The 23,685-nt window shown below is 44.3% G+C and overlaps 1 protein-coding gene and 1 long non-coding RNA gene across 2 annotated transcripts; one reads left to right on the top strand and one right to left on the bottom strand.

Moving 5' to 3' along the window:
* Positions 1-7,670: 7,670 nt before the first annotated feature.
* Positions 7,671-18,656, bottom strand: PLET1 (placenta expressed transcript 1). Its single transcript, XM_081799483.1, has 4 exons — positions 18,424-18,656; positions 13,690-13,891; positions 11,188-11,249; positions 7,671-8,731 (listed from the first exon to the last, which is right to left on the bottom strand). Exons 1-4 carry the CDS (start codon positions 18,602-18,604, stop codon positions 8,433-8,435), a joined length of 744 nt encoding a protein of 247 aa, XP_081655609.1. The 5' UTR covers positions 18,605-18,656; the 3' UTR covers positions 7,671-8,432.
* A 200-nt stretch (positions 18,657-18,856) lies between these two features.
* LOC145716314 (uncharacterized) lies at positions 18,857-23,147 on the top strand. Its single transcript, XR_014138926.1, has 2 exons — positions 18,857-21,015; positions 22,281-23,147. It is a non-coding gene; the product is annotated as an uncharacterized LOC145716314 (long non-coding RNA).
* Positions 23,148-23,685: the final 538 nt, after the last annotated feature.

Below are 23,685 nucleotides of genomic sequence, written 5' to 3'. Positions count from 1 at the left end.
GAGGAGGTTAGTCCTGAATGGTCCTTGAAGTGATGGGGTAGGGAGGGTGGCCTTTGGAATTCAGGAGAAAGGAGGGAATATGTACTGAACAGATACACTTCCATTAGTGAAGATGCTGGTGGGAATGGATCAAGCGTATTTGGGATAGAGCGAATAGATTAATCTCAATAGAAGGGTGATGAGATGTAAGTGTGGAAGGGGGAGCTAGCTTGGAGATACAGGATGGGGACAGCCTGGGGGCCTGGAATATCAATTTAGTTTTTATCCTTTGAGAAATAGGGAGCTGTTGAAGTTTTTCTGTTTGCTTTTTAAGGAAAATCACCAGCTGGACACAGGAAAGGAAGGAAACCAGTTGCAAAGCCATTGTGGGGATCCAGACATGAGGTGATGGTGGCCAGGAGCTGGCGGAGCAGGGGCAATGGAGCGGCAGGGAAGGAGGGCAGACCTAACATGATGGGGCACCTGCTGTGGCCTCAGGCATTTTGCTCAGTACTTTCTATGTTACCTCAGGTTATCCTAAGGACCACCCTGCAAGGGGAATGCTCTGGTTATCTACCACTACATAACAAATTACCCCAAAATAGTGGCTCGAAACTGTACGTTTATCATTATTATAGCAGTTTGAATGTGTGAGAAGTCTGGATGTGTCCCCGCTGGGACCTCTGGCCTAGGGTCACTGACGGGTTGCAGTCATCTCAAGGCTGGATTACGAAGGGTCAGCTTCCAGCTCACTAAAAGGGTTGTTGGCAGGATTCAGTTCCTCATGGGGTTGTTGGTCTGAGTCCTCAATTTCTCCCTCCCTTTCTTGCCATGGGGGCCCCTGCCTAGAGCAGCTTATGACAGGGCAGCTTGCTTCCTCAGCATGAGCAGGTGAGAGGGGAGGGAGAGAGAGAGTGCCAGTGAGCGAGCACATGGCCCTGCATGGTGGAGGTCACAGTCTTGTGACCTAATCACATTTCTATATTTTCCTTAGAAGCAAGTCTCTAAAACCATGCACACTCGAGGGAGGGGATTGCACATATATTCTAGTGTGCAAAGTGTGACGAGGAGAACGGCAAGAGAGGAGGCTGGGGAGGTCAGTGGGGGGAGGGGAGGCCTGTCATGCCCTTCTTGATGCCCGGAATAAAACACATTTCCTTTTGTGGGAGTGAAATATTCGAGCAGTAGTGGTTGTTTTCCAATGGGCGTGGTGGGTTTTGTGGGTAGACATACACAGATCTTTAAAGCATGATTCTTGAAATTAAAACCAACTCTAAGGTAAGAAGTTGAGAAAAATTATATTGACCATATCACTATGGACAGAATGACCAGAACTCAACTGTCATTTATATGGCCTGAATTGATGTAATCATTACCAGTGGGTTATAAAAATGGCCAGAATATGATCAGCTGTGTATATGCAGCCACTCATAGCCTAGATCTATGGTGTCTGTTTCGTTTTTTTTTTTAAACTCCAAACTTTTACATTCCTCCTGGAAATAGAATTATTTTAAAGATGAGAAACAGATTGTGCTCCTTTTGCTTTTGTTTTGTCTGGGATATTTCTAGCCTCCCTTGCACATAGAAATATCATTGTTAGTTTCACACAATTTAACTTTATAGCAAGATTCTGTTGAAAGACGCTTTTGGAAACTGTCCCAGATAAACACTCTGTCCACATAGCTGCAGAGAGAACTGCTATCACCACAAATAAAAAGTCGGGGAGGGTGGTCTTTCCACTGGAAGGATTTTCAAAGCAGCAGTTAGGCTTTCAAGTAGCTCATCAGTCAGTTTGCTTCCTTCAGAATCTATCCACCCAATCCCACTGGCATTCTGTCATCATCGAGACAGGAGTATTAATCATTAAAAAAAAAAAAGAACTAAAGCACTGAACTTTCCTTCCTTCCTTCCTTCCTCCCTCCCTCCCTCCCTCCCTCCCTCCCTTCCTTCCTTCCAACATCCCAGGCTTGTATTCTTCAAAATGCCCAGGAAACAAGTCCTCAGTATGTCAGCCCAAGTTCACCTTCAGGCAGTCAGTTTATTAGTGAAAATTCCCAATTTAGTATAAGTATGAACTCAGTTTAAAAACCTTTTTCACTTTTCGCAAATATCTTAATAAATACAAGCACTGGCTGATGACAGCCTGAAGAAATAGAAGGGCTAGTGTTGTCCTTCATCTTTTAAAGGTTTAATTTGCCTGCAGGGATAACCATAGGTGGGTAGTGAGGTGTCTCATGGGCGTCTCAAAGTTAACATTTCCAAAAGTGCATTTCCGATTCCTCCTTCAGAATTTATTCTTCCACCAGTCTTCCCTAAAAATGCCGCCACCATCCACTCATTTTTTTTTCAAGCCAGAAATCTGGGAGTTGTCCTGGATTCCTGTCACTTCTAATCTATCAGAAATTTCTACCAGTTCTACCTCTAAAATATGCATGATTTTTGTCTCTCCATTTCCAGGGCCACTGCCCCAGGCCAAACCGCCACCATTTCTTGCCTGGATTATTGACATGGCCTCTTAGCTGGTCTCCTGCTTGCACTTTGGTTCTTTTCCATACTTCTTTAGTTCTCCCTTCTCTCCTGTTACCCCTTGAAAGCTTCCTCTTGATTTTAAAATGAACTCAAACTTTATGCTTCATATGACCCAGCCACTGAGCAGCTGGTCACACTGGCCTTTTCTCAAGTCCTAAGGCACACCAATTTCATTCCTGCCTCAAGATCTTTGTATTTTCTGCCTTTCTGCCTGGAATTCTGCCCCTTACCCCCACCTCCCACCTTTTCATAAAACCAGTCATTGTTCAGATCCCAGCCTAAAGGTCCCCCTCTTGCAGAAGCCTTCCTTGGTCACCTGTATAGGTAGAAATCCTGTTATTTTCCATTATAATCCTATACACTCCACTTTCTTGCAGTCTCAAAACTTTTACCTACATTTTCTTTTGTCTCATGTATTTGCTTATTAGTTGGCTGTCTTTCCTGATTACGGTGATGTCAATGTCATGCGGGCCAGAGGCCTGTTGTCTTACTACTCTTCTTTCACCAGGACCTAGCTTATTGCCTACCACCCAGCAGGTGCTGAATAATTAGTTAATGAATGAAAGTGCCTGCCACCTCTAAACTGGTTGAACCTGGTTTGGTAAAAATTCTGAGATTTAATACCGAACGTTTTGAGTATACTTCACATAGGTCTTATTCTTTATGTGTTTCCACTTAGAGAAAAACCACCACAAAATAAAATCAGATCCCCTAAGTACTTCTCCAAACCTGGTTATATGGGTGATTTTATCTTCCTGGAAGTTTTCCGTTCCCATTTATGGATAAAATTTGTTTTAGTCCTCAACTACTACTTTAAAGACAAAACAGAACCAAGGATTCTGAATCAAGGATCTTTGAGTAAATTGCTGAATCAAGGATCTTTTAGGAAATTGCTATCATGGCCATACCACCATTTGGTAGCTGCTCTTACACAGGTGGTCACCGACAAGGTACTCCCTTTATAGCAGGATGAACGGTCGAGATTGGTGGGTAGTTACTGTCCCAACTTGTGGAGAGGAGGTCTGCCCCAGGGAGAGAGAGAGCCTCAGCTGGTATTGCAAAGAATGCCTTTTATCATTCCATCTGCTTGGCCCCTAAGAGCAGGGTTTTTTGTAGAGCATGAGCTAAATAGATCTGTGGCAACACTCAGGCAATTACATGCTTTTCAGCAAACAAGGGCCTAGTTTTGTTGCCATAATAACTTTCAGTAATTCCCAAAGTATTAGCGGGGAAAGTTGAGGCTCTATTCTTGAAGGAGAAAACTGTATTTAGAAAAGAAAAAAAAAGCAACCTAACCAGATTGTGGGGTATGTTTTCCACTCTCATTTAGGATTGCATAGTTAACTGACTTAAGGTTGTTGGTATTGGTTGGCTTCTTGTGAATTAACGTTATGCTCACCACTGTGTGTCCAGCATCTCTGTCACTGTAGTCCTTGAGGTGGGAGTCAGCTCCAGTTCACTGTAAGAAATCTGGGGTCTAAGGAGATGAGGGGTCTTGTTCAAAGTCATTCATTAAATGGAAGAGCTGGGATTTGAACCTAAGTTTGTTTGGCTTTAAAAGAAAGGGAGGAAGGGAGGAAGGAAGGAAGAAAAAGGAAGAAGGAAGGAAGGAAAAGAGAAAGAAAGAAAGAAAGAAAAAGAAAGGGAAGGAAGGAAGAAAAATAGACTATTGAAAAATGTTCCCAGGCTCTTGAGTGGCTCAGTCGTTAAGCATCTGCCTTCGGCTCAGGTCATGATCCCAGGGTCCTGGGATCGAGCCCCGCATCGGGCTCCCTGCTCGACTGGAAGCCTGTTTCTCCCTCTCCCACTCCCCCTGCTTGTGTTCCCTCTCTCGATGTGTCTCTCTCTGTCAAATAAATAAATAAAATCTTTAAAAAAAAGAAAAATGTTCCCAAGCTCTTTAAATGTGCTGTCTGCTTATTTTGTTCATTTAGCCAAAAGCTTTTTGAGATTGTTGGACTCAAACATCTGAGTCTAAATTTATTTTTACATACAGGTTATATGCATATGCATAGATAAATATGTAGGTTTTTGCATATGTTAAATTACTTCCCACTTCTATCAGGTATATATATTTAACTTCATTTTGTCTATATACATGGACATAACTTATATAAAAGCAGGGTGGGGGTGGTCCATATGTCCCAGTTTCACTGCTGAACCATAGTCAAAGAAATACAGTCCAGTGATCAGAGGTAAAATTATTCTTATTTTCACTAGTATGTCTTGAAGGACATTAAGAGACAACCGGTTTATAACCAAGAACAGCTCTTGGGAAATCCCTGAGCCTCTCTGCTCACTCCACAGAGGCTCCTTTCCGTCTCAGCCCCCACAATACTCATCCCAAACTTTGCTTTGCTCTTTCTTCTCCACCCTCTCTCGTAACTCTTTATTATGTGAAATAATTCAACCCCTCACCCACGGTTTATTTTCTCTGTAAGAAAGGAGCTGACCCAGCACGCAAGAAGACATTTTACTTAGAAGCTTGAAGGGTGGCAAAGGTGGGGCTGGGGGCGGGGGGTTGGGGGGTGGGGGTGGGGAGACTGTGGAAAGTCAGCCAGCCATTTCTTATAAGAGTTACAAGTTAGTCCTTGTTATAGGTACCATTTTATCTGCAAATATTTATATGGCCACAATACTTGGCCTTTCTTGTACATCAATATATCATTTGTGATGCCTTTTTTAGGCATTAAATAATTAAGTAGCACTTACTTTGTGCCAGGTACTGTTCCAAATGCTTTATATATATTAACTGATTTAATCTCCACAACGGCCTATGGGTAGCTACTATATTTCTCCCTATTTTACAGATGAAGAAACCCAAGTTACATAGAAGGTAAGTAACTTCACAAAGTCCCACAAATAATAAGGGGTAAAATCAAATGTGATTGAACTCAGGCAGTTTGGCCTCAGAGTTTATGCTTTAAGACAATTGCCGAACTACCTCTTGTGTGAAATAATATTAAGTTTTTTACTTAATTATTAATATTTTTCAATGTTTATTTTCAAAAGTAATGTAGAGGTTGATAGATAATAAGATAATGTCTGCATGTTCTGCCTGTTCTGAATGTTTTCCCTGCTCTGAACAGTCAGTGGGATAGCTAGACCACTGACCAGGTTTGGCACTCTTTCTGGTATTTGAAGATCTTTGAGGTAATGGGATTAGGAAGACAGCAGTTTTCTTTCCTACTCCCTCAGCACTCCCTTCCTATAAACGGGTGGGCAGTTGCTGTTTCTAACACAGGATAAGCATGCATCGAATTCACAAAACACGAAGCTGCAAACAAGAAAACATAGAAGTGGAAGAACGAGGTTGGGCAAGTGAACGTGGGAGTGGAAACAGTCCATCCTTTGTTCACCTCTTTTCTGTGCATGAGGTGCAGCCCGGGGGCTTCCTCGAATTTCCTGAATGCCTTTGTTTTCCTTGTGGTGAGTCACCTCATCAGCGAGGATCAGGATTAGCTTATTCCTAGACTGTGAACCTGCGTACTTGTTTATCCCTTTACTCTTGCTCTGCTGGCCGCTCACTGGACTCGCTCGAGAGACCACAGACGGCAGCTAACCTGAAGCCTCCTGAGGAAGTGCGGCCTCCTGAGTCCAAGGAAGCTAACCCTTGTTGAATACGACACTCTGTGTCTGAGCCTGGGTTTCGCTTCCGAATCCTCTGCAGTGCTCCAGGCGGCCTCTGCCAATCACACAGGGCATAGAGCAACGCCGACTTACCATCTGACTAGACCCTGAGAACTAGGTGTGGATGTGACAGAGAAATCAAAATGGAGACCCACCCACAAGAGTGCTCAGATGCTACTTGGACCAACCCTGTATGGAAGAGATGAGAAACCGAGGCAGAAGGTCACTTTCTTCCTTTGTAGCAGAAATGGAATTTAACAGGTTCCCTGCCTCCGAATTCAGCGCCCTTGTCTAGCTGCCTCTGTGTTGCATGTCTGAATTCAGCTCCCCAGATTTCTCTGAGTCTAAAAGTTTTCCAGCTTGAGAGAGTGTTTCTGCTGAGGCTCCAATAGTTGTCCCACCTTCCACACTGAACCTGAGATGCCTCCAGGCCGGGCCGTGACAGATAATACGAAGCTTGTTCCTAGCTTTTGGGTCAGGGCTCACTGCAGTTTATCTCCGAGGTGGCAGCAGGGTGGTGTGTGGAGGAGCGCTGCTGGAGCACGCAGCCTGCTTGTGCCCATGAGAGACACCCATACCCTCTCCTTGTCATAGGGCCCTGGGGAGCCACTTGTCCTGGGGGATGCCGGGGGATGCGGGAGCCACGCAGGGGGCCTTAGGGTGTCCTGGTTAATGGTGCAGGCTCTGAAGTGGTCGAAACCCAGCCCCACAACTTATTCACTGAGTGACTGTGGGCAAATGATTTCTCTCTCTGCATGAGTGTCTGCGTCTGTAGAACAACTCTATCTCCCAGGGTTGTTGTGACGATTAAATGGGATGATGCACTTAAAGCACCTGGCAGGTACTAATAGTGGCTACCGAGCCATGTCACAGAAAATGGCAGGATGAGGAGCTCCAGGAATCGGTCCCTCCACCACAGCAACCATTAAGCTGGCACAGACTGTCAGAGTGAACTTTCTCAGCACTCTAGGATCTAATAAAAAACTTCCAGCTATTAGAGGAATGCTTAATGAGGAAAGAGGCCTCTAAATTTTGACATTTAAGAAAATCTATCAGGTCGCTGACTGACTGCTGAGATAACAGGAAAGGGCTGTCAGTGACCCACACTCAACAAGGAATGCAGTCTGCACAGAACAGTTGGGAAAAGTCCCTAAACAAATGGACAGCGGCCCTCAACAAGCAGCAGGCTGCCCTGGATTTCCAGAGCCGCCACGTTATAACCTTCAACATGTCCAGGGTTCAACAAAAATTAAAGACCTACAAGTAAGTAAGGAAAGTGTGGCCTATTCATAGGGAAGAAGAAGAAATTGACAGAAACTGTCCCAGAGGAAGGCTGGTTACTGGATATTGGCATCCTGGAATTTATCGTAATTATTAAAAGAAAACTTTGTTGCTTATTACCAGGGTATTACTGGAAATCCCATGCTTTCTGTTGGTTTTACATTGTATTATGAATACTATAAATATTTTGCCCAATTCTTAATGGAAATTACCATTAGGGGAAAAATGACCAGTTTGTACTTGAGGAGAAGTAGAATCCCACCATTCTATTAATTTTTTTAATGTTCATATACACAAATAAAATTAGCATGTTATACTTTAAGTTAGAGTAATCGCTCATTAAAGACTTATATTTGAATTTAACACATTCATTATTCTTGTTTGAAGTGTAGCTTATTTGGTACGACATAGGAAATAATGTCTTTATACCATAATATTTCCCTATGGTTGTTTGCTCAGACATGGTACGTTCCTGTTTTCTAGCCCTTCACATACTACTGGTGTGGCCAATAACATCAGGGCTATTCCTTTTTCTTTTCTTTGTTGGGTGACATGAGACACAGAAGCTCTGTGTAACCTGAATGAGTTTGGTCAGAAATCTGAGGTCATCTTGAAAGTGAAGAAAGGTTTTTCCCACAGAGACTCAGGTGTGGAGGAATCATTTGGCAGTGAACAAAAGTTTACATTGGCTGTGGAATTGGCTGTCAGCATGTGAAACCGAGAGCCAGAATTCCGGGTTACACCCAGACTAGGTCTAAGCAGCTAACAAAAAGCCTAATTTGTGTCCTGAGAGATCCAGTTGAACATCTGTGTGCCCCAAGTCCACCAGTGAGTGGACTAGCTACCCTCCACCAAGTGACCCCCAGGTCTCCGTTTTGGTCCAAAGCAGTGGTAGTAGAGTTGCACATTTGAGAATGTAAAGTCTTCATTCATATGCCTGTCAGAGCACTGGCTTTGAACGGAACGTAGGAGGATGCAGTGGAAGCAGGAACAATTGTTTTCTTAGCTTCCTTCTAGGAGAGGAGTTTGCTGGTGAGAAAGACTAGCAGGATCTGAATGGTACTTGTGATGGGGCAGAGGAAGGTTCTGTTGGCCAAGCTGGTTGTCCTTGGGATCGGGTGTAGGGTTGTCCTGGCTGTGGAGAAGTGTCTTGTCATTGGGGTTGGATGTGGGGTTGTTGTGGTTGTGGAGATGTGTTCTCTTGTTGCAGTTGGGTGTGGAGTTGTTCTTGTTGTGGAGATGTGTCCTTTTGTTGAGGTTGGGTGTGGGTGTGGGTTTGTCCTGGTTGTAGAGCTCTGGGAAGTGGTTGTGTCTGGAAAAAACAAAAAACAATGGCATCCGAACCTGTTTTAGGGGGGGCACTGGAGAAAGGAGGCCAATCTGATGGAACACTAGAGCCAGAGTTCATGAGCAAACTTCAGTCAACAATTCTCAGCGGCCAAGCATATATGTAGAGGAGGAGGAAAACTAGGGAATACAGAATGTCAAGGAAGAAAAAATAAGTAAGAAATATTCTCTACCCTTAAGGTCTATACAATCCTATGGGGGAAGGAGTTTATACAACTACTGAATTTGTTGTTGGGTGGTACTCTGTCCTCAAATGTCTTCATGTCCTTAATGTTATATTAGATCAATCAGTGCAAATATAATCCAGAATGGCACAGTTATATTTTTTCCTTGCTAATTTCAAAGGTTGCATGTAAAGCTTATAAGAACTAGGTATCAGGGGCACTGGGTGGCTTAGTTAGTTAAGCATCTGCCTTTGACTCAGGTCATGGTCCCAGGGTCCTGGGATCAAACCCTGTGTTGGGCTCCCTGCTCAGTGGGGAGCCTGCTTCTCCCTCTCCCTCTGCCTGCCATTCCCCCTGCTTGTGCTCTTTCTCTTTGTCAAATGAATAAATAAAATCTTAAAAAAAAAACCACTAGTATCATTCCAGACCTGAGGACGGCTACCCCTGCTCTAAAGCAAGGGCACAGAGGCCCTGTTCAAACCCTCATATCTCTTTCTGTGGTTTCAGAGGCACTGCTCGTTCTCCTGTGCAGGGATCTGACCACCCTTTGGTTCTCTGAGGTTGCCTTGCAGAGAAGCAGTGAGAACCAGGCCCTGTGGGTAGTTTGATTCTGGAAAAACTAGAGCCTTGTAATGATGCCTCCAAGGGTCTGTGGATCAAAGAGGACTATATGGAAGAAGAAGAAGGGAGAAGTCTTGTGATTTGCTCAGGCTCAGGCACTCTCCACTGGTGGGAGGGTGCCTTCCAGTTACAAGGCACTGTTTTATCTCATTTAGTGTTTCCCCAGGGCAGATGTTTCTCTAGTATCCCACTGAGCCACAGGTTTGAATATAACCTTTTTTCTTTTCTTTTCTCTCTCTCCTTTCCTTCCTTCCTTCCTTCCTTCCTTCCTTCCAGCTGGATTTTATTAGTGTGGAGCTAAAGAATCCTGATTAGAAACAAACATTTTTTCTTTCTTTCTTAGCATTTACATGAGTGTTCATCTTGATAATGTCCTTCAGGAGGAAAAATAACACCCAAGTCTTTTCACAGAGGGAAACCACCAAGGAAGCCATGAAGGCATTTATGTAATAGTTTCCTCAGGCAGAATCACTTTAAAATTTGTTGTTGAAAATAGATACCCGTGTGCCCACATTTGCAATGTATGGCCAGCAGGAAGATGGACAGCATACTGCATGTATTTCAGTGTTGGAGGGCTCCCAAGGAAGAACTGTTATCTGGACATTGAGAAGGACTAATGTTTCTTATTCTTGGTTGAACTTTGTATTTAAAAACTTCATTAAGAATAAAAGACTGTATAGTTTTGATGTAAGTCTAAGAAAAGTGGAAAAAAGCATAATATGTGGACCATGAGCCAATTTCTCCATTTACTTTCTATGTGGCTTCTGGCAAGTTACCTATCTTTCCTGCACCTCAGTTTCTTGAATTTGTTTTGGCTCCCTAGAAGGAGGTAAGAGAGAAGAAAGAGGACAGAGAAGGCAGGAGAAGGATGAGGAGTTTCAGGATGGTTGGAAGTTGGGCACAACAGCCTATGAAAGGTCAGTGGAAATCCTTGGTGGTAGTGGTGGTGGCCAGAGGCCACCCTAAGAACTAAGGAAAGTATGAGCATTTCTATACTCTCAAGCCTTCTTTTTTTTTTTTAAAAAGATTTTATTTATTTATTTGAGACAGAGAGAATGAGAGAGAGAGACATGAGAGGGGGGAGGGTCAGAGGGAGAAGCAGGCTCCCTGCCGAGCAGGGAGCCCGATGCGGGACTTGATCCAGGGACTCCAGGATCATGACCTGAGCCGAAGGCAGTCGCTTAACCAACTGAGCCACCCAGGCGCCCTACTCTCAAGCCTTCTTTGTGAAAATCTCCCCCTCTTTCCTTGAGCCCCTTGCTTAGAGTGTGCTATACCTAGGAAGGCTTTGTGTGTATGGGAATTCTTTGTGGAAATCAAACCAAGAGCTGATTTTCCTATCCATCTATGTGGCATTGGACATAATAGCTCCCAAGGAAGCAGGAGTCTGGAGCCAAAGGTGGCTGTGAGAATTAAAGGCCCCTGGGAGTTGGCAAAAATCTTGGAAATGGCTTTTGTTTCCCACAGGGTGTAGGATAAGGGGTCAAACTGTCTTCTGTAGGTCTCAGGTGTTGGGGAACTCAACTGACATCTGGATAACACATGATTAGAAGACTCTTCTAGGGCACCCACCAAGTAATTTTCCGGGCTGACCGAGTCACTGCCAGAAGTGTAAATAGGCCACAGAGAAACTTACCTTTTCTTTCTAGTTGCAGAGAAGAAAATGCAGCCACATTGTAGACATTAATAGTGAAGGCTCTGTGGAGGGCAAATCAATGAGAGATAATGGTGAGGCCCTCAGCTGTGGAATTCACAAGTCTAGCTCCCTTTCCTGCCTTCCCAGAGGATCCTGACCTTAGTGTTCTCTCCAGCACAATCAGCAGAGCATCACTGATCGGGTGCATATTGTCTTGACTAAGATCCTCCATGGTCTTGCTCCAGTCAAGCTCTTGTCCATTCCCCACACCCCAACTTCAGCACCCTGAACTCCCCACAAGGCTGGAATGCACCTCTGGTCATTGTTCAAGCCAGTCCTGCCTGGGATCTCCGTCCTGGTCCCATTTGCCCAGATACTCAACAGTAACCTCTGTGAAGTCATTTCTCCCTGTTGTCATTCCCAGACAGAGCTCCATTGGAGAGACATGCCCCTCAACTGCATGGCCTTGCTGTGAGCCAATCCCTCCATGGGAGGGCCAGCTCGTTGAGGGCAGGTTCTGTTGTCAGCAATGCCTGACACATAGTAGGTGCTTACTGTTCATCAAATGATCTGTACAGCTGGTGTGTTGTTGTTCCATCGGTGGTCCTGTTATTATCCCAGTCTCTCGTTCATACATTCAACAGTTAACTGATGAGCGTGCGCTACATGCCAGTCTCTGTGCTTGGTGCTTAGGGGATAGTGGTGAACAAGACGGGCATGGTTCTTACCTTTGTGGCACTTTACAGTCTCTTCGGAGAGACAGACTTGAAACAAAGCAATCAGTAAACAAGTTAAATAATTGATTGCAGTTGTGACATAGGTTGTGAAAAAGTGGAAGTTACGAGAGTGAAAATGGAGCTGGAGCTTGACCTAGGGGTTCAGGGAATGCTTTCTTGAGGAATTGGTATTCAAGCTCCACCATTATTTCTGTAGAGGCCTTGCCTCCCCAAAACTCATTGTGGAGCCCCGTGGGCAGGGGCCTCTCCACATCCCATTGTGTCCCACCCAGCTGCCCTCCGTACCCCCATCATATGTGCCGCTCCCCTCTCCTTCTCAGGCGTGGGGACCAAGGCCAAACAAGCAGAGAGGCCAGTGCAGGTTAGGAGGGGTCTGGAGACCACACTGTCAGTGGGAATGCGCTGTTTCTGTGGCAGGTTGTTACTGTTGGGCCTTTTATCTGGTGTTGCATGGAGTGTGGAGGCTTTACGAGGTGAGGTGAAAGCACAGTCTTTGCCCTGATTAGCTTTGGCTGGCTTCTAAGAGACTGCTATCATCGGGAGGCTGGAATGCAGCAGCTCCCTTGGATTTTCATTCTCGGAAATCACTGTGGGCAAAACCCCCTCTCCAGAGCCGGCCTTGTCCAACCAGGTGTGACAGGAGAAGACAGGATGGCTTGATAGCATCATCACCACCAGTGTCCACAGAGACTTGGTGGCTGTTCACCGCCAAGGGGACACCACCGGGGGCCATGGTCTGATGGTCAGACCTGCCCTTTCAGTACAAAGTGGCAGTCTGAAAGTGTGAGGGCTCTCAACGTGGGCTCCCAAAATAACCTGGATAACATCGCTAGCTGAGAGGAAGGTCTTCTCGTTACAGTGTAATGCAAGCCCCCAGGTGGCCTCACCTCACAATCTTGAGTGTGTCCATTTTGTGTGACATTAGGAAGCCAGTTTTATGACACAATCATCACACTTGGCATTTCCAAAATGAATGTGTGTTTTGAAAAATGATTCTCTGGAATTGGAAGCAAACAGCATGCTCAGTGACAAAGCCTCCAGAACCTTCTCCTAGGCCTGTCTGTGCACTTCCTTGTAAAATCCGGTTTTACTGATGATGTATTGTATGGTGACTGACATAACATGATAAAATAAAATTTAAAAAAAGTAAAATCCGGTTTTAGCAAGAACCCTGCTAAGTAAGTTGAGCAAGTACCTCCCACCCTTTACTCCTAATACCTAGTTCTCCCTCCTCTACCACCCCCGGGGAATATCTGATGGTCTTGGCCTGCCTTCTGCAAGAATCCTGTTAGGTCAGTTTAGCCAGATGCCCCTCACAGGCCTTATTGTTTCCTGTGAGTGACCCCCACCCTGCTTCTTGGCTATAAATTCCCACTTGCCCACGATGTATTCAGAATTGAGCCCGGTTCTATCCTGAGGTCTCTTTTCTCCTGTTGCAACAGTCCCGAATAAATTCTTTTCATTTGTTTGTTTGCTTCTTTGGCTTTAGCCACTGTCCAGCTGTAGTTTTCATAACACTAGAGCTTTCTGTCTCTGTTGAGCCTGCCTGGGGTGTGGGTGTGGGGGTGGGGAGTGTGTGCGCATGCGTGGGAACTCCTGTAGGTAAAAAGACAGAGAGTAGTGAGGCAGAAAGGAGTGCAGCTACTAAATTCTCCACATCATGTCTGGGGTGCATTTTGAGTTGTCCAAGGTCAGCGTGAAACTGCATAAACCCCGTCTACAGTTGTAAAAGCCCAAAGCAAATCACGCAGAGATAGGTTCTTACTGTAACACGATTGTAGCTATGTTTGTTGAGTTAGGAGATATCCAGTTTGCTATGAAGAGCTGGTCACTCAGGTTATCCAGGTGATATAAGGCACTGTTGTTGCAAAGCTGGTCTGCTTTTTCCCAGAGGCCTAGTGAGTTGTTGTTCGCGTCCACTGCTCGCAGGACCACAGAGCTGATACTGGCATTCACGGGAACCCATACTAGGAGGAAAGGGTAAGGACCCAATCAGCCATTGGTGCAGTCAGACAGGGGGTGGGGATCATGAAATCAACCTTTAGCAGGAAAAAAGGAAGTTACAAATAATGTACATATAGTATGATCCCATTTTAAATGAAGTTGCAGACAAAAGTTGGGAAGGAAATACAAGATATTAACTATGGTGATTTCTTGGTAGTGGGATTATCTTATTATTTTTATTTTCTTCCTCGTGCGTTTTCATGTTTTCCAAATTTTCTCCAGTAAAAGGTAAACAAAAGAAGACCTGTGCTCTGGCCCTGGTTTTCGCTGTAGAACAGAGGTGAGATCCCGGCTGGCTCTTAACCTCTAGAGCCAGGTTCCTGTCCGCCAGACGAAGGGGATAGCCTGTTCTGCCCTTCTCTCAGGGGAAGGCAGGGTGGGGAGAGGCGGGGTTGATACCTGGGAAAGGGTCAAGTGGGCCCCCTGGGCAGTGTGTCATGACATCAGGGATCCTTAGTGTCAAGTCAAAGCAGAGCCCATTTCTTGGTCCCAGAATCACTGACGCTTTCAGTCTCTGTTGTTGAGCGTGAGGGAAGGGGGTGGGGTCTCTGAGCCCCGGTACCTGTCCAATAACCCTAGGGTTTCTTGGCCTTCCCCAGTCAGGTGAGTCTTCCCTGTTGATGTAGCCTAGGGTATACTCACAGGGACCCCACTGACACTTGCTGATTCTAGCATTCTGATGTGTAACAGGGAGTGAACTTCAAGAGAACATTTCAGCCTGTCCATTTCCTTCCTTAGAAGATCCCTTCTGGAAGAATTTCTCAATGCTAAAGGGTTATTCTCCAGGGCCCTGTCAGCCACTCCAAATCCTTTCAAAGACTTCTCCGTACAAAGCAAAGAAAATCAAGCATGTAGCACAATAGGATCAGACAGTCCTAGAAAGGAATTCTAGCTCTCACATTTAGGAGCAAGTCATTTCGTCTCTCATCCTTGGTTTCCTTATTGTCCATCACTCACTCCACAAATATTTATTCAATGCCCACTCTACACCAGGTCTGGTCCTAGGTCTGCGGATGATGACTTTATCCCTCATGATATGGAGATCATGATACCTTATCTACAAGGTTCCTGGGAAAAGCACGGAGAAGAGTGTAAGACTTTTAACACATAATGGGTGTTGGATGAATTGTGATTGTTATTTATATTTTTTAGCGCAAAACATTTCTGTTCTGTTTGTTTTTGCCAATCAGGTGGGCTGAGCCAAACCCCACTGGCCTGACTTGCCCACTGAGAACCTGACAACTGTAGATGTGTGCACGATGGTGAGGTGGATGGTGCTCAGTGGTGGTGTCCTGGTGTCCAAGTCTGTCAGTTCTCCCATGGGCATGCTCTTGTCTCTGCCATTTCGTCTGCTCTCCCTCTCTCACACTGGCTTCCTCCTCCCTTCCCTCCTAGCATCTGTCACCTGGATTTGTGGTCTCCACCTTCTCTCTTCAGGCTGCAGCCAGATCAGATTCCACATACAACTCTTCCATAAGGACAAAGTACTCTCCAAAACCTTCCAAGTGCCCATCTTTCTAGAGGATCTAAACATTTCTGCTTTTACATTTTCACTTCTGTTGATTACAGTACCCAACACATGGCTTTTTTGACCCTCCTAACCTGGCTCACTGAGCTTTTTGCACTCCTGCTCTAGGGGCAGCCAGCCCTCCTCTGGTTCTGCAGATGCATCTGGCCCACACCTGCCCCTGGCCTTTGTTCATGTCTGGAACCCTGCCTTCTCATCACACATTCCATCCCTGCTTACTCTCCAGGATCCTGCCTGTGTTCCACCTCTGGGCCAGTTCAGCCCTCTCTTCCTCTCACTCTTGAAACATTTACATTTGTTCCTGCAGAGTTGAGTACTTAATTACATTCTGGCTTGTTCTCTATACTGTGGTTTCATCCATGTCAGTATCTGGCCAGCCCAGTGCTGGGGACCTGGTGGGCACTAAATACTCATTGATTGATTTTAAAAAGTGCATCCAGTGCTGGACCACGCCCTTAAAGATGAAGGTTCAGGGGAGCCTGGGTGGCTCAGACGGTTAAGCGTCTGCTTTCGGCTCAGGTCATGATCCCAGGGTCCTGGGATCGAGCCCCACAGTGGGCTCCTGGCTCAGCGAGGAGCCTGCTTCTCCCTCTCCCTCTGCCTCTCTCCCTGCTCATGCTTTCTCTCTCTCTTTCTCTGTATCTCTGTGTCTCAAATGAATAAATAAAATCTTTAAAAAAAAAAAAAAGATGAAGGTTCAGGAAAAAAGGCAAGCACCTTTTATCCCTCTCGCCCACGGAGGCAGATCATACCCAGCACAATCTTAATATAAATGTCACTGCATCATGGGTTTCTTTCACTGATACCAAGACAGACCCAGGGAACCTCTTCTAAGATCCTGCCTGAGCTGTGTGTGTGCCATGGGACATGCCAAGCCATTTATACATGACTTACCAATGTTGACACAAACCCTGAAATTTAAAAAATTTCAAAATCAAAATAAGGAGAAGTGGTTGGCCTTTGTGGGTCTTTACCCAGTCTCCCCAAAAGACCCAGTGCAGACCTGTAATGACACTCTGACGAGGAAATCATGGAGCCTGTTGTGTAATGCTGGGTGCGGGGTCTGGCACTTCACATTTCCGTGAGCATAGGATTTTGACTCTCAACTTAAATCATTCGCTTAGTGATTCGGTTTATCATGGAGCTTTAGCACATTTCTGCTCTGAGATGAAGTCAGGTGAAGTTTGAAGTGCCAGCACAAAGTAGGCATTCAGTGAACCGGAGTTTGTCTCCTCCTTCCCCTTTCTCTCTGCTCTACCCAGCACCTCTGCAAATGTTTGATTTCCCCCTCACTCAGCATATTCCCTTTCAAGGGGTCTTATGGATCCTCTCTTGACTGTTCGTTCTCCTGTCTTGCTACTTTCAGAAGAACCCCAGTCTACATATCTCCACCCAGCATTTTCGCGAGATAGGTTTCTTTTTCTTCCATTTCAACAGCAAAATCCCTTACCTTGTGATATGTTATCTTAAGTCCGAGGTCTGTGATCTTTTGTGTAGCAGTCCCTCTGACCCCCCAGGTCCTTCCCCGTGTGCAAGGTCACACATATGCCTTCCTGTCCTCATCTCGAATTATAAGATTAGCCTCCCTGGCTTGGGAGGACAAGATCCACTGCCTGAGGGAGTGGGATACAGTGATCTGAATCACAGCTGAGGCCCTTAGTGACAGTCCCCATGAAAAAAAGAGAAAAGGACAAGCTGGGACAAGTGTGTGAAGGCAGACCATCGTCGTTCTCCTGCCAAAGTCTGGAATCTGTGGTTCATGGGTGTGGACATCATCCTGGTGCTCTCTGCAGAATTGGTTAGAGTTCTAGGAGAGCAGAATGACATAGTAATGAGACAGCAGGCTCTGAAGCTGGACATCCTGGCTGAACAGAGCTGTACAAATCTTGGCTGTTACTTAGGTTCAAATATTAACAATGCTACCCACTATGGCCTTGGGTAAAATTTTAACTCCCCTATGCTGTGGTTCTCATCTGGGAAGATAATAGCATTTACCCTTAGAATAGCACCCAGCACGTAGTAAGAAGTCTCAGCTCTCATTACTGTAAGTGAGGGGTGTAGAGTGCAGTGGTTAAGGACTGGGTGTCTGAAGCTAGACTGCTCGGGTTCATATCCCAGCTCCATCCTGTAAGTAGCTGTGTGACCTGAGCAAGTGACTAGCACTCTACCTCTGTTTCCTCATCTGTGAAACGGGAATGATCATGGTATGTTATCTGCCTAACACGTTGTTGTGAGATCTAAATGCATGAATACACGTAAACCACCATATTAAATGTTGTTGTTACAAAAGTAATCAGAAAGCACCTGTCTTGACTTATAGGTTTGGCTGACCCAAAATGGGATGTTTATAAAATGTTCCTAGGTACCTCGAAGAAAAGCATTGTATTGGGAAGGAAAGACCAAGATTCAGGAGCCGGTTCTGCCCCTTACTAGCAGGGGAGCCCTGACCTGTCACCTAACTTCTCTCAGCTGCAGGCTGCTCATAAACAAGGTGGGAGAGTAACACTTTCCCTGCCTAGCTCACTAGAGTTTCCACCCACACCCTAAAGGCAAACAGTGCCTCCCGGTGTTGTGCAATATACCATCATCCATGGTGACATTGTTTTATCAAATGGATGTGAACAGACCACACACTGTGATGCACTTATTATCCCTGAAAACAATAAAAATGCCCACTTTATTTAAGTCTGAGAACTAGCCGCAGGTGTGCCCTTGCCGGGGCTCAGTTAACCTGGGTGTCGGGACTTAATGACCCCTGGCTCAGGTTTGCACAGAGAGCAGGGAGGAAACAGTCCCACACAACAAACTCTCACACATGTTCTCTTTCTGTTTCTGCCCCCACTTCCCATCTGGGTCAAAAACACATGTTTTGTGTGATTGAGAGCAGGAGTGGAGGGGTGTGCTCTGAAATTCTGGTTAACTCCCCTCAGAAGACAAAGGACAACAAAGAGAATGGCTTCTCCTCACCTGTGTAGTTTGTGTTGCTTTCATAGACATCTGAATTGGCCATGATGCCTTGGCCAGTGGTGGTGACCTCATTGAAGAGCATGCAGTTGTCAATGTCATCTGCAGAGCTGGCAGAAGAACACAGCAGTCCGAAGCATAGAAACAGCCTGAGTGGCAGCAACATGGAACTGAGGACTGCCATGGTCTTGACCTGTTTGGAAACTGCCGGTCCCGGTACTGGGTAATACCTACAACTCAGCTGTTTATATGCTCCAGGGCTGGAGCTTCTGCATGAGGTCATACATGCAAATCTCCTTCCCACTCCTTCCTAAAATGAACTGGTGTCTGGAATTCGGCCCAGGATATCAGTAGGAGTGACTCGCCCAGTACTCATCAGCATGACCCTTTACCAAGTCCAGTTTTGCTCAAGGAGGGGAAGGTATTGATCATGGTTCTATTTTGTGTCTCATTCGTCTCAGCATCTGCTATTTGAAGAAAGCTGTTGAGAAAAGGGTTAGTGCTGGCAAAGTAAAATTCAGAGTTGAGTAATCATCACGTACCTGGCCCATTTAGAAGCTCCACACTTCTTCAGGCATAAAAGCTCTCTTTTCTTGGAATATTACATATCCTTTTCTAGCTCTCCTTTATTGAACTTGTCTCCAATCCCAGTTCCTTTTGTGACTAGCATAAAACTAGGAAGACTGTGCTTTTGGATTTATATTTATTTTCTGGAAAGAAATAGCTTTGGTCCACCTTGCTCCTGACACATTCCTCCATAGCACTATAGCACAAGGAAACTACTAAAAAATCAGAAAATATGTTTTCTTATATCTCTCCTCTGATTTTTATGATTTACTTACGAAGGAGTACTATGTGAGTAGAAAGGAAACCAAAAAAAAAAAAGTAGAATCGAATCAAGGTGATATTTATAAATGTTTCTTTAAGAGAAGTACTCACAGACTGGTAAAGCAAGGACCTCTGAGAAATCTCCTCCAGAAAAGCAGTGAGAACACTAGCAAAAACTGTCAAAATCAACTTTTTCGGAACTCTTGAAATTAACCAAAGGCTTGCAAAAATCTGAGGAGCATTTGTTTAAGAAAAATGGCTGGATCTCATTGAGCACAAAGAGCACTGTGGCATTTTAACTTGGCTTATTTACACCCCTCTCACCACACCTTTGTACTAGCCTTAGAAACCAACAGCCTTGGGCAACCCCTTCGGGTCCTCTTCGGGAGCTTTGTACTATCACTCAGTAAACTTTGGGAAAAAAAAAAAAGAAACCAACAGACTTGCCACTATGGGAGCCCTGCAGACTGGCAAACAAATAGCCAATGGAAGGAGACATAGTGGGCTTGGAGCTCTCCAAAAAGCCTCATTTCAGACAGTTGTCACTATGTGACTTGTCTGGAAATTGCCTGTAAATCTGAATTCTTAGGTTTTATTACTTGACCACCAAGTGAACTGAGCAGAAACTTCAGTGGCCACACATGATAAAGAAAATAGACTTCAGGGCGCCTGGGTGGCTCAGTTGGTTAAGTGACTGCCTTCGGCTCAGGTCATGATCCTGGAGTACCGGGATCGAGTCCCACATCGGGCTCCCTGCTCAGCGGGGGGTCTGCTTCTCCCTCTTCCCTCTCGTGCTGTCTCTCATTCTCTCTCTCAAATAAATAAATAAAGTCTTAAAAAAAAAAAAGAAAATAGACTTCACAGAATTAATTTATAAAAGTCACTAAACAGACAACATTAGCAGCAACAACAAACAATAATAACCAATGGAAAATACAACAAACCCTGGGAGGGAGGGGTATTGCATATCCAGAATGACCACATTATATTTTTTAAATGTCCAGTTTTCAACAAAAAATTACAAGAATGCAGAGGAACAAGAAAGTATGGTCAGTACACAGGAAAACACCTCCCAAGCAATAGAAACTGTCCTTGAGGAGGCCTAGATATTAGACTTAGCAGACAGAGATGTTATCTCAAGTATTATAAATATAGTTAAAGAAGTAAAAGAAACCATGTCTAAAGAGTGAAAGGGAAGTGTGAGAATAATGTCTCACTCAATAAAAAATATTAATAAGGAGATAAAAATGATTAAAAAAACAAATAGAAATTCTGCTGTGGAAAAGTACGATGACTGAAAGGAAAATTTCAGTAGAAGGGCTTAACAACAGATTTTAACTAGCAAGAGAAAGTGTCAGTAAACTTGAAGATATTCAATAAAAATAATCAAATAAATTCAATAAAAGAAATGTAAGACATATATCTAACGGGACCCAGAGTAGCCAAAATGGTCTTGAAAAAACAACAATAACAACAAAGTTGGAAGACTTACGCTGACTACAATTTCAGAACTTACTACTAAGCTATAGTAATCAAGATAGCGCTATACTAGCATAAGGATAGACATATATAGATCAATGGAATAGAGTTGAGAGTCCATAAATAAACCCATACGTTTATAATCAACTGATTTTTTACAGGGGTGCCAAGACAGTTTGATGGGGGAAAGAATAGTTTTTCAACAAATGGTGCTGGAATGCCGTATATCCACATGCAGAAGAATGAAATTGAACCCCTAACTCATACCATCTAGAAAATTAACTCAAGGTGGGTGCATTCAAATCAAGAAAGTAAAAAGACTACCTAAATAGTGGGAGAAAATATTTTCAAATTGCCTATCTGATAAGGGCCTAGTACCCAGAATATATAAAGAACACAACTCAACAATAAAAAGACAAGTATCCTAATTTAAAAATGGGCAATGAGTACTTTCTCCAAAGAAGATGTACAAAGGCCAAAGAGCACATGAAAAGATGCTCATTATTAGTTATTAGGAAAATGCAAATAAAACCACAAAGAGATACCACTTCACAGCCAGTAGGATGGCTAAATGACAGATAACAAGTGTTGACAAGGATATGGAAAAATTGTAACCCTCATGTATTGCTAGTGGAAAGGTAATCAATTTGGAAAACAGTTTGGCAATTCTTCAAAAAATTGAACAGAGTTACTATTATATGACCCAGCCACTCCATTCCTAGGTATATACTCAAGAAAATTGAAAACATTTGTCCACACAAAAACTTGTGCATGAATGTTTATAGGAGCATTATTCCTAAAGCTAAAAGTTGGAAACAACCCAAGTGACCATTAACTCTTGAATGGATACCAAAATATGGTATATCCAACAATGGAATTCTATTCAGCTATAAAAAGGAATGAAGTACTGATAGATGCTACAACATGGATGAGCCTTGAAAACATTATGCTAAGTGAAAGAAGCCAGACACAAAGACCACATAATGTATGAAAGCATTTATATGAAATGTCCAGAAGATGCAAACTAATAGAGATCAAATATTTTCCGGGTATGGGAGGCGGCAGGGGAAGGGTGCAGGTGTTGGGGGGAGACAGGGGAATGAGAAGTGACTGCTTACTGGTTTGGGGTTTCTTTTTGGGGTGATGGAAGTGCTGTGGAATTAGATGGTTGTGACAGTTTCATAATTGTGTGAATATACTAAAAGCCACCAAATTGAATTTTATAGTATGGGAATACATCTCAGTAAAAATGTTTATTTATATATTATTATGTGTAAACAAGTTGGGAGTAGTAGAAAGAATGCAGCAAAACTTTAGTATTAGATCCTGTTTAGAAACCTGGCTTTGGGAGAGTTTTAACCTATCTGAACTTTAGTTTCCACTTCTGAAAATTGGGGCATTAATACCAATCTTACATATTTTTATGTATGTTAAATGAGAAATATATGTTAACTGTTTTGGGGGATGAGCTGGGTCTGGCACACAGTAGGTATATAATACATACTGATTTGTTCCCTCCCTTCCAACTTCCTTCCTTCCTTCTTTCATACCAGGTTAAGGCAGTGGGTCAGAAGAAAAGAAAATATATAGGAGTTCTGCTGTTGATATGGAGACAGTAGTATAAACCTCCCTGTGAATTGTGGGCAGAAGATTGGAGCAGAGGGGAAAGCTGATAAGCAGAATTGTTCCATTCATTTACTGGATGAAAATGGAGCTCCGCCCTGGAGAGGGCCAGTATGAAGTCATCAGCACTGCTCCTGGGAGGAGGGAGCTGTCTGTTGGCTGTGGGTACAGCTATTGACAAAACAAAGTTGATCTTTGATTCCTTCCAGAAAGGACTTGAGTTTTCTTGAGAATAGGAGACCACAAGAAAACTAGTTAGGGAAAAAAAAAAAAAAGTGTATTTGGACTTCCCACTATTCCTCCACCCCATTTCTCTGTAATTTTGGACTCTAGTTTCTGGAAATGCACGGTTTTTTAAAACTCCATAGGTGATTCTAGAACAGTGCTTTTAAATCTTGAATGTGCATTCAAATCACATGGAGCATCTTGCTAACATGCAGTTTCTGATTCAGTAGGACTGGTGTGGGGCCTGAGACTCCTCATTTATAACAGGCTCCCAGAGGATGCTAAGATGTTGTTGATCCCTGGAGCTCACCTTGCATAGCAAAGGTTTAGAAGCTGATCTGAGTAAACCAGGTTGGGACTGAATGTCAGACTAGTTATTAAAGTCAGAAAAGCTGGGGTCTGTGACTGTACTGGGTACCCCAAAGTTTCCAGTTGGCCTGGAGCTTATATGCTGAGACTTCATGCTGCAGAAAGTGGTTGGCACTTCCATACCTCCTTGTCTCTCTAGGAAGGAGAGCTTTCAGACAGCAGAGAGCAGCTGGTCTCAGAGTCCAAAGAGAGGTTCCCTGAAATTCCCCAGGAGCAACCACTGGTGAATGCAAGGATCATGACCCTGAGGCACCTTGGATGGTTTTTGATCTAGTCTTCAGAGGTGTGGGGGGTGCAGCATTGCCACCAAGTGGAACAGAGCACAGGCTTGAGAGTCACAGAGGCCCCAGGTTGAATCCTGCCCCTCACGTTGTGACGTTGGACTGTACTTAACCTGTTCTGAACCTCAATTTTTTAAATCATATTATGGAGTTAATAATACAAACCTTGCAGGATTGTGTCAAGGTTGGAGAGAGAACGCGGGTAACATGGCTGCCATTGTCTGCCTTCGGTAAAAGGTGGTTCTTCGCCACCCATGGCAGGGCTGGGCGCAAATCTCAGAGGAAGGGCCACCAGGGAGCGGGAGGGGCCTGGAGAATATTTACAGCACTCTCTTTTGTTTGTCCACAATGGATGCTTACGTCCACACGTTGACTTAGGGACTAATTGGGTTGTACCCTTTGGCTTTTTGGATCAGGGGAGTGGGTGTTGTACTTCTGAGGATCCCACATTGTGGATCCT

Source organism: Leptonychotes weddellii, chromosome 11 (assembly GCF_054177405.1).
Source record: "Leptonychotes weddellii isolate Sample4059 chromosome 11, ASM5417740v2, whole genome shotgun sequence".
Taxonomy (NCBI): domain Eukaryota; kingdom Metazoa; phylum Chordata; class Mammalia; order Carnivora; family Phocidae; genus Leptonychotes; species Leptonychotes weddellii.
The sequence above is the reverse complement of the archived record's forward strand: the minus strand, read 5'-3'. Positions and strand labels throughout refer to the sequence as shown.

Coding starts and splice junctions, on each gene's coding strand:
- PLET1 (XM_081799483.1), bottom strand. CDS start 18,604: ATGGCAGTCCTCAGTTCCATGTTGCTGCCACTCAGGCTGTTTCTATGC. Junction 13,892..18,423: donor AAGCAACACAAACTACACAG/GTGAGGAGAAGC, acceptor CTTTCCTCCTAG/TATGGGTTCCCGTGAATGCC. Junction 8,732..11,187: donor TCTGCAACTAGAAAGAAAAG/GTAAGTTTCTCT, acceptor TGTTTTTTCCAG/ACACAACCACTTCCCAGAGC.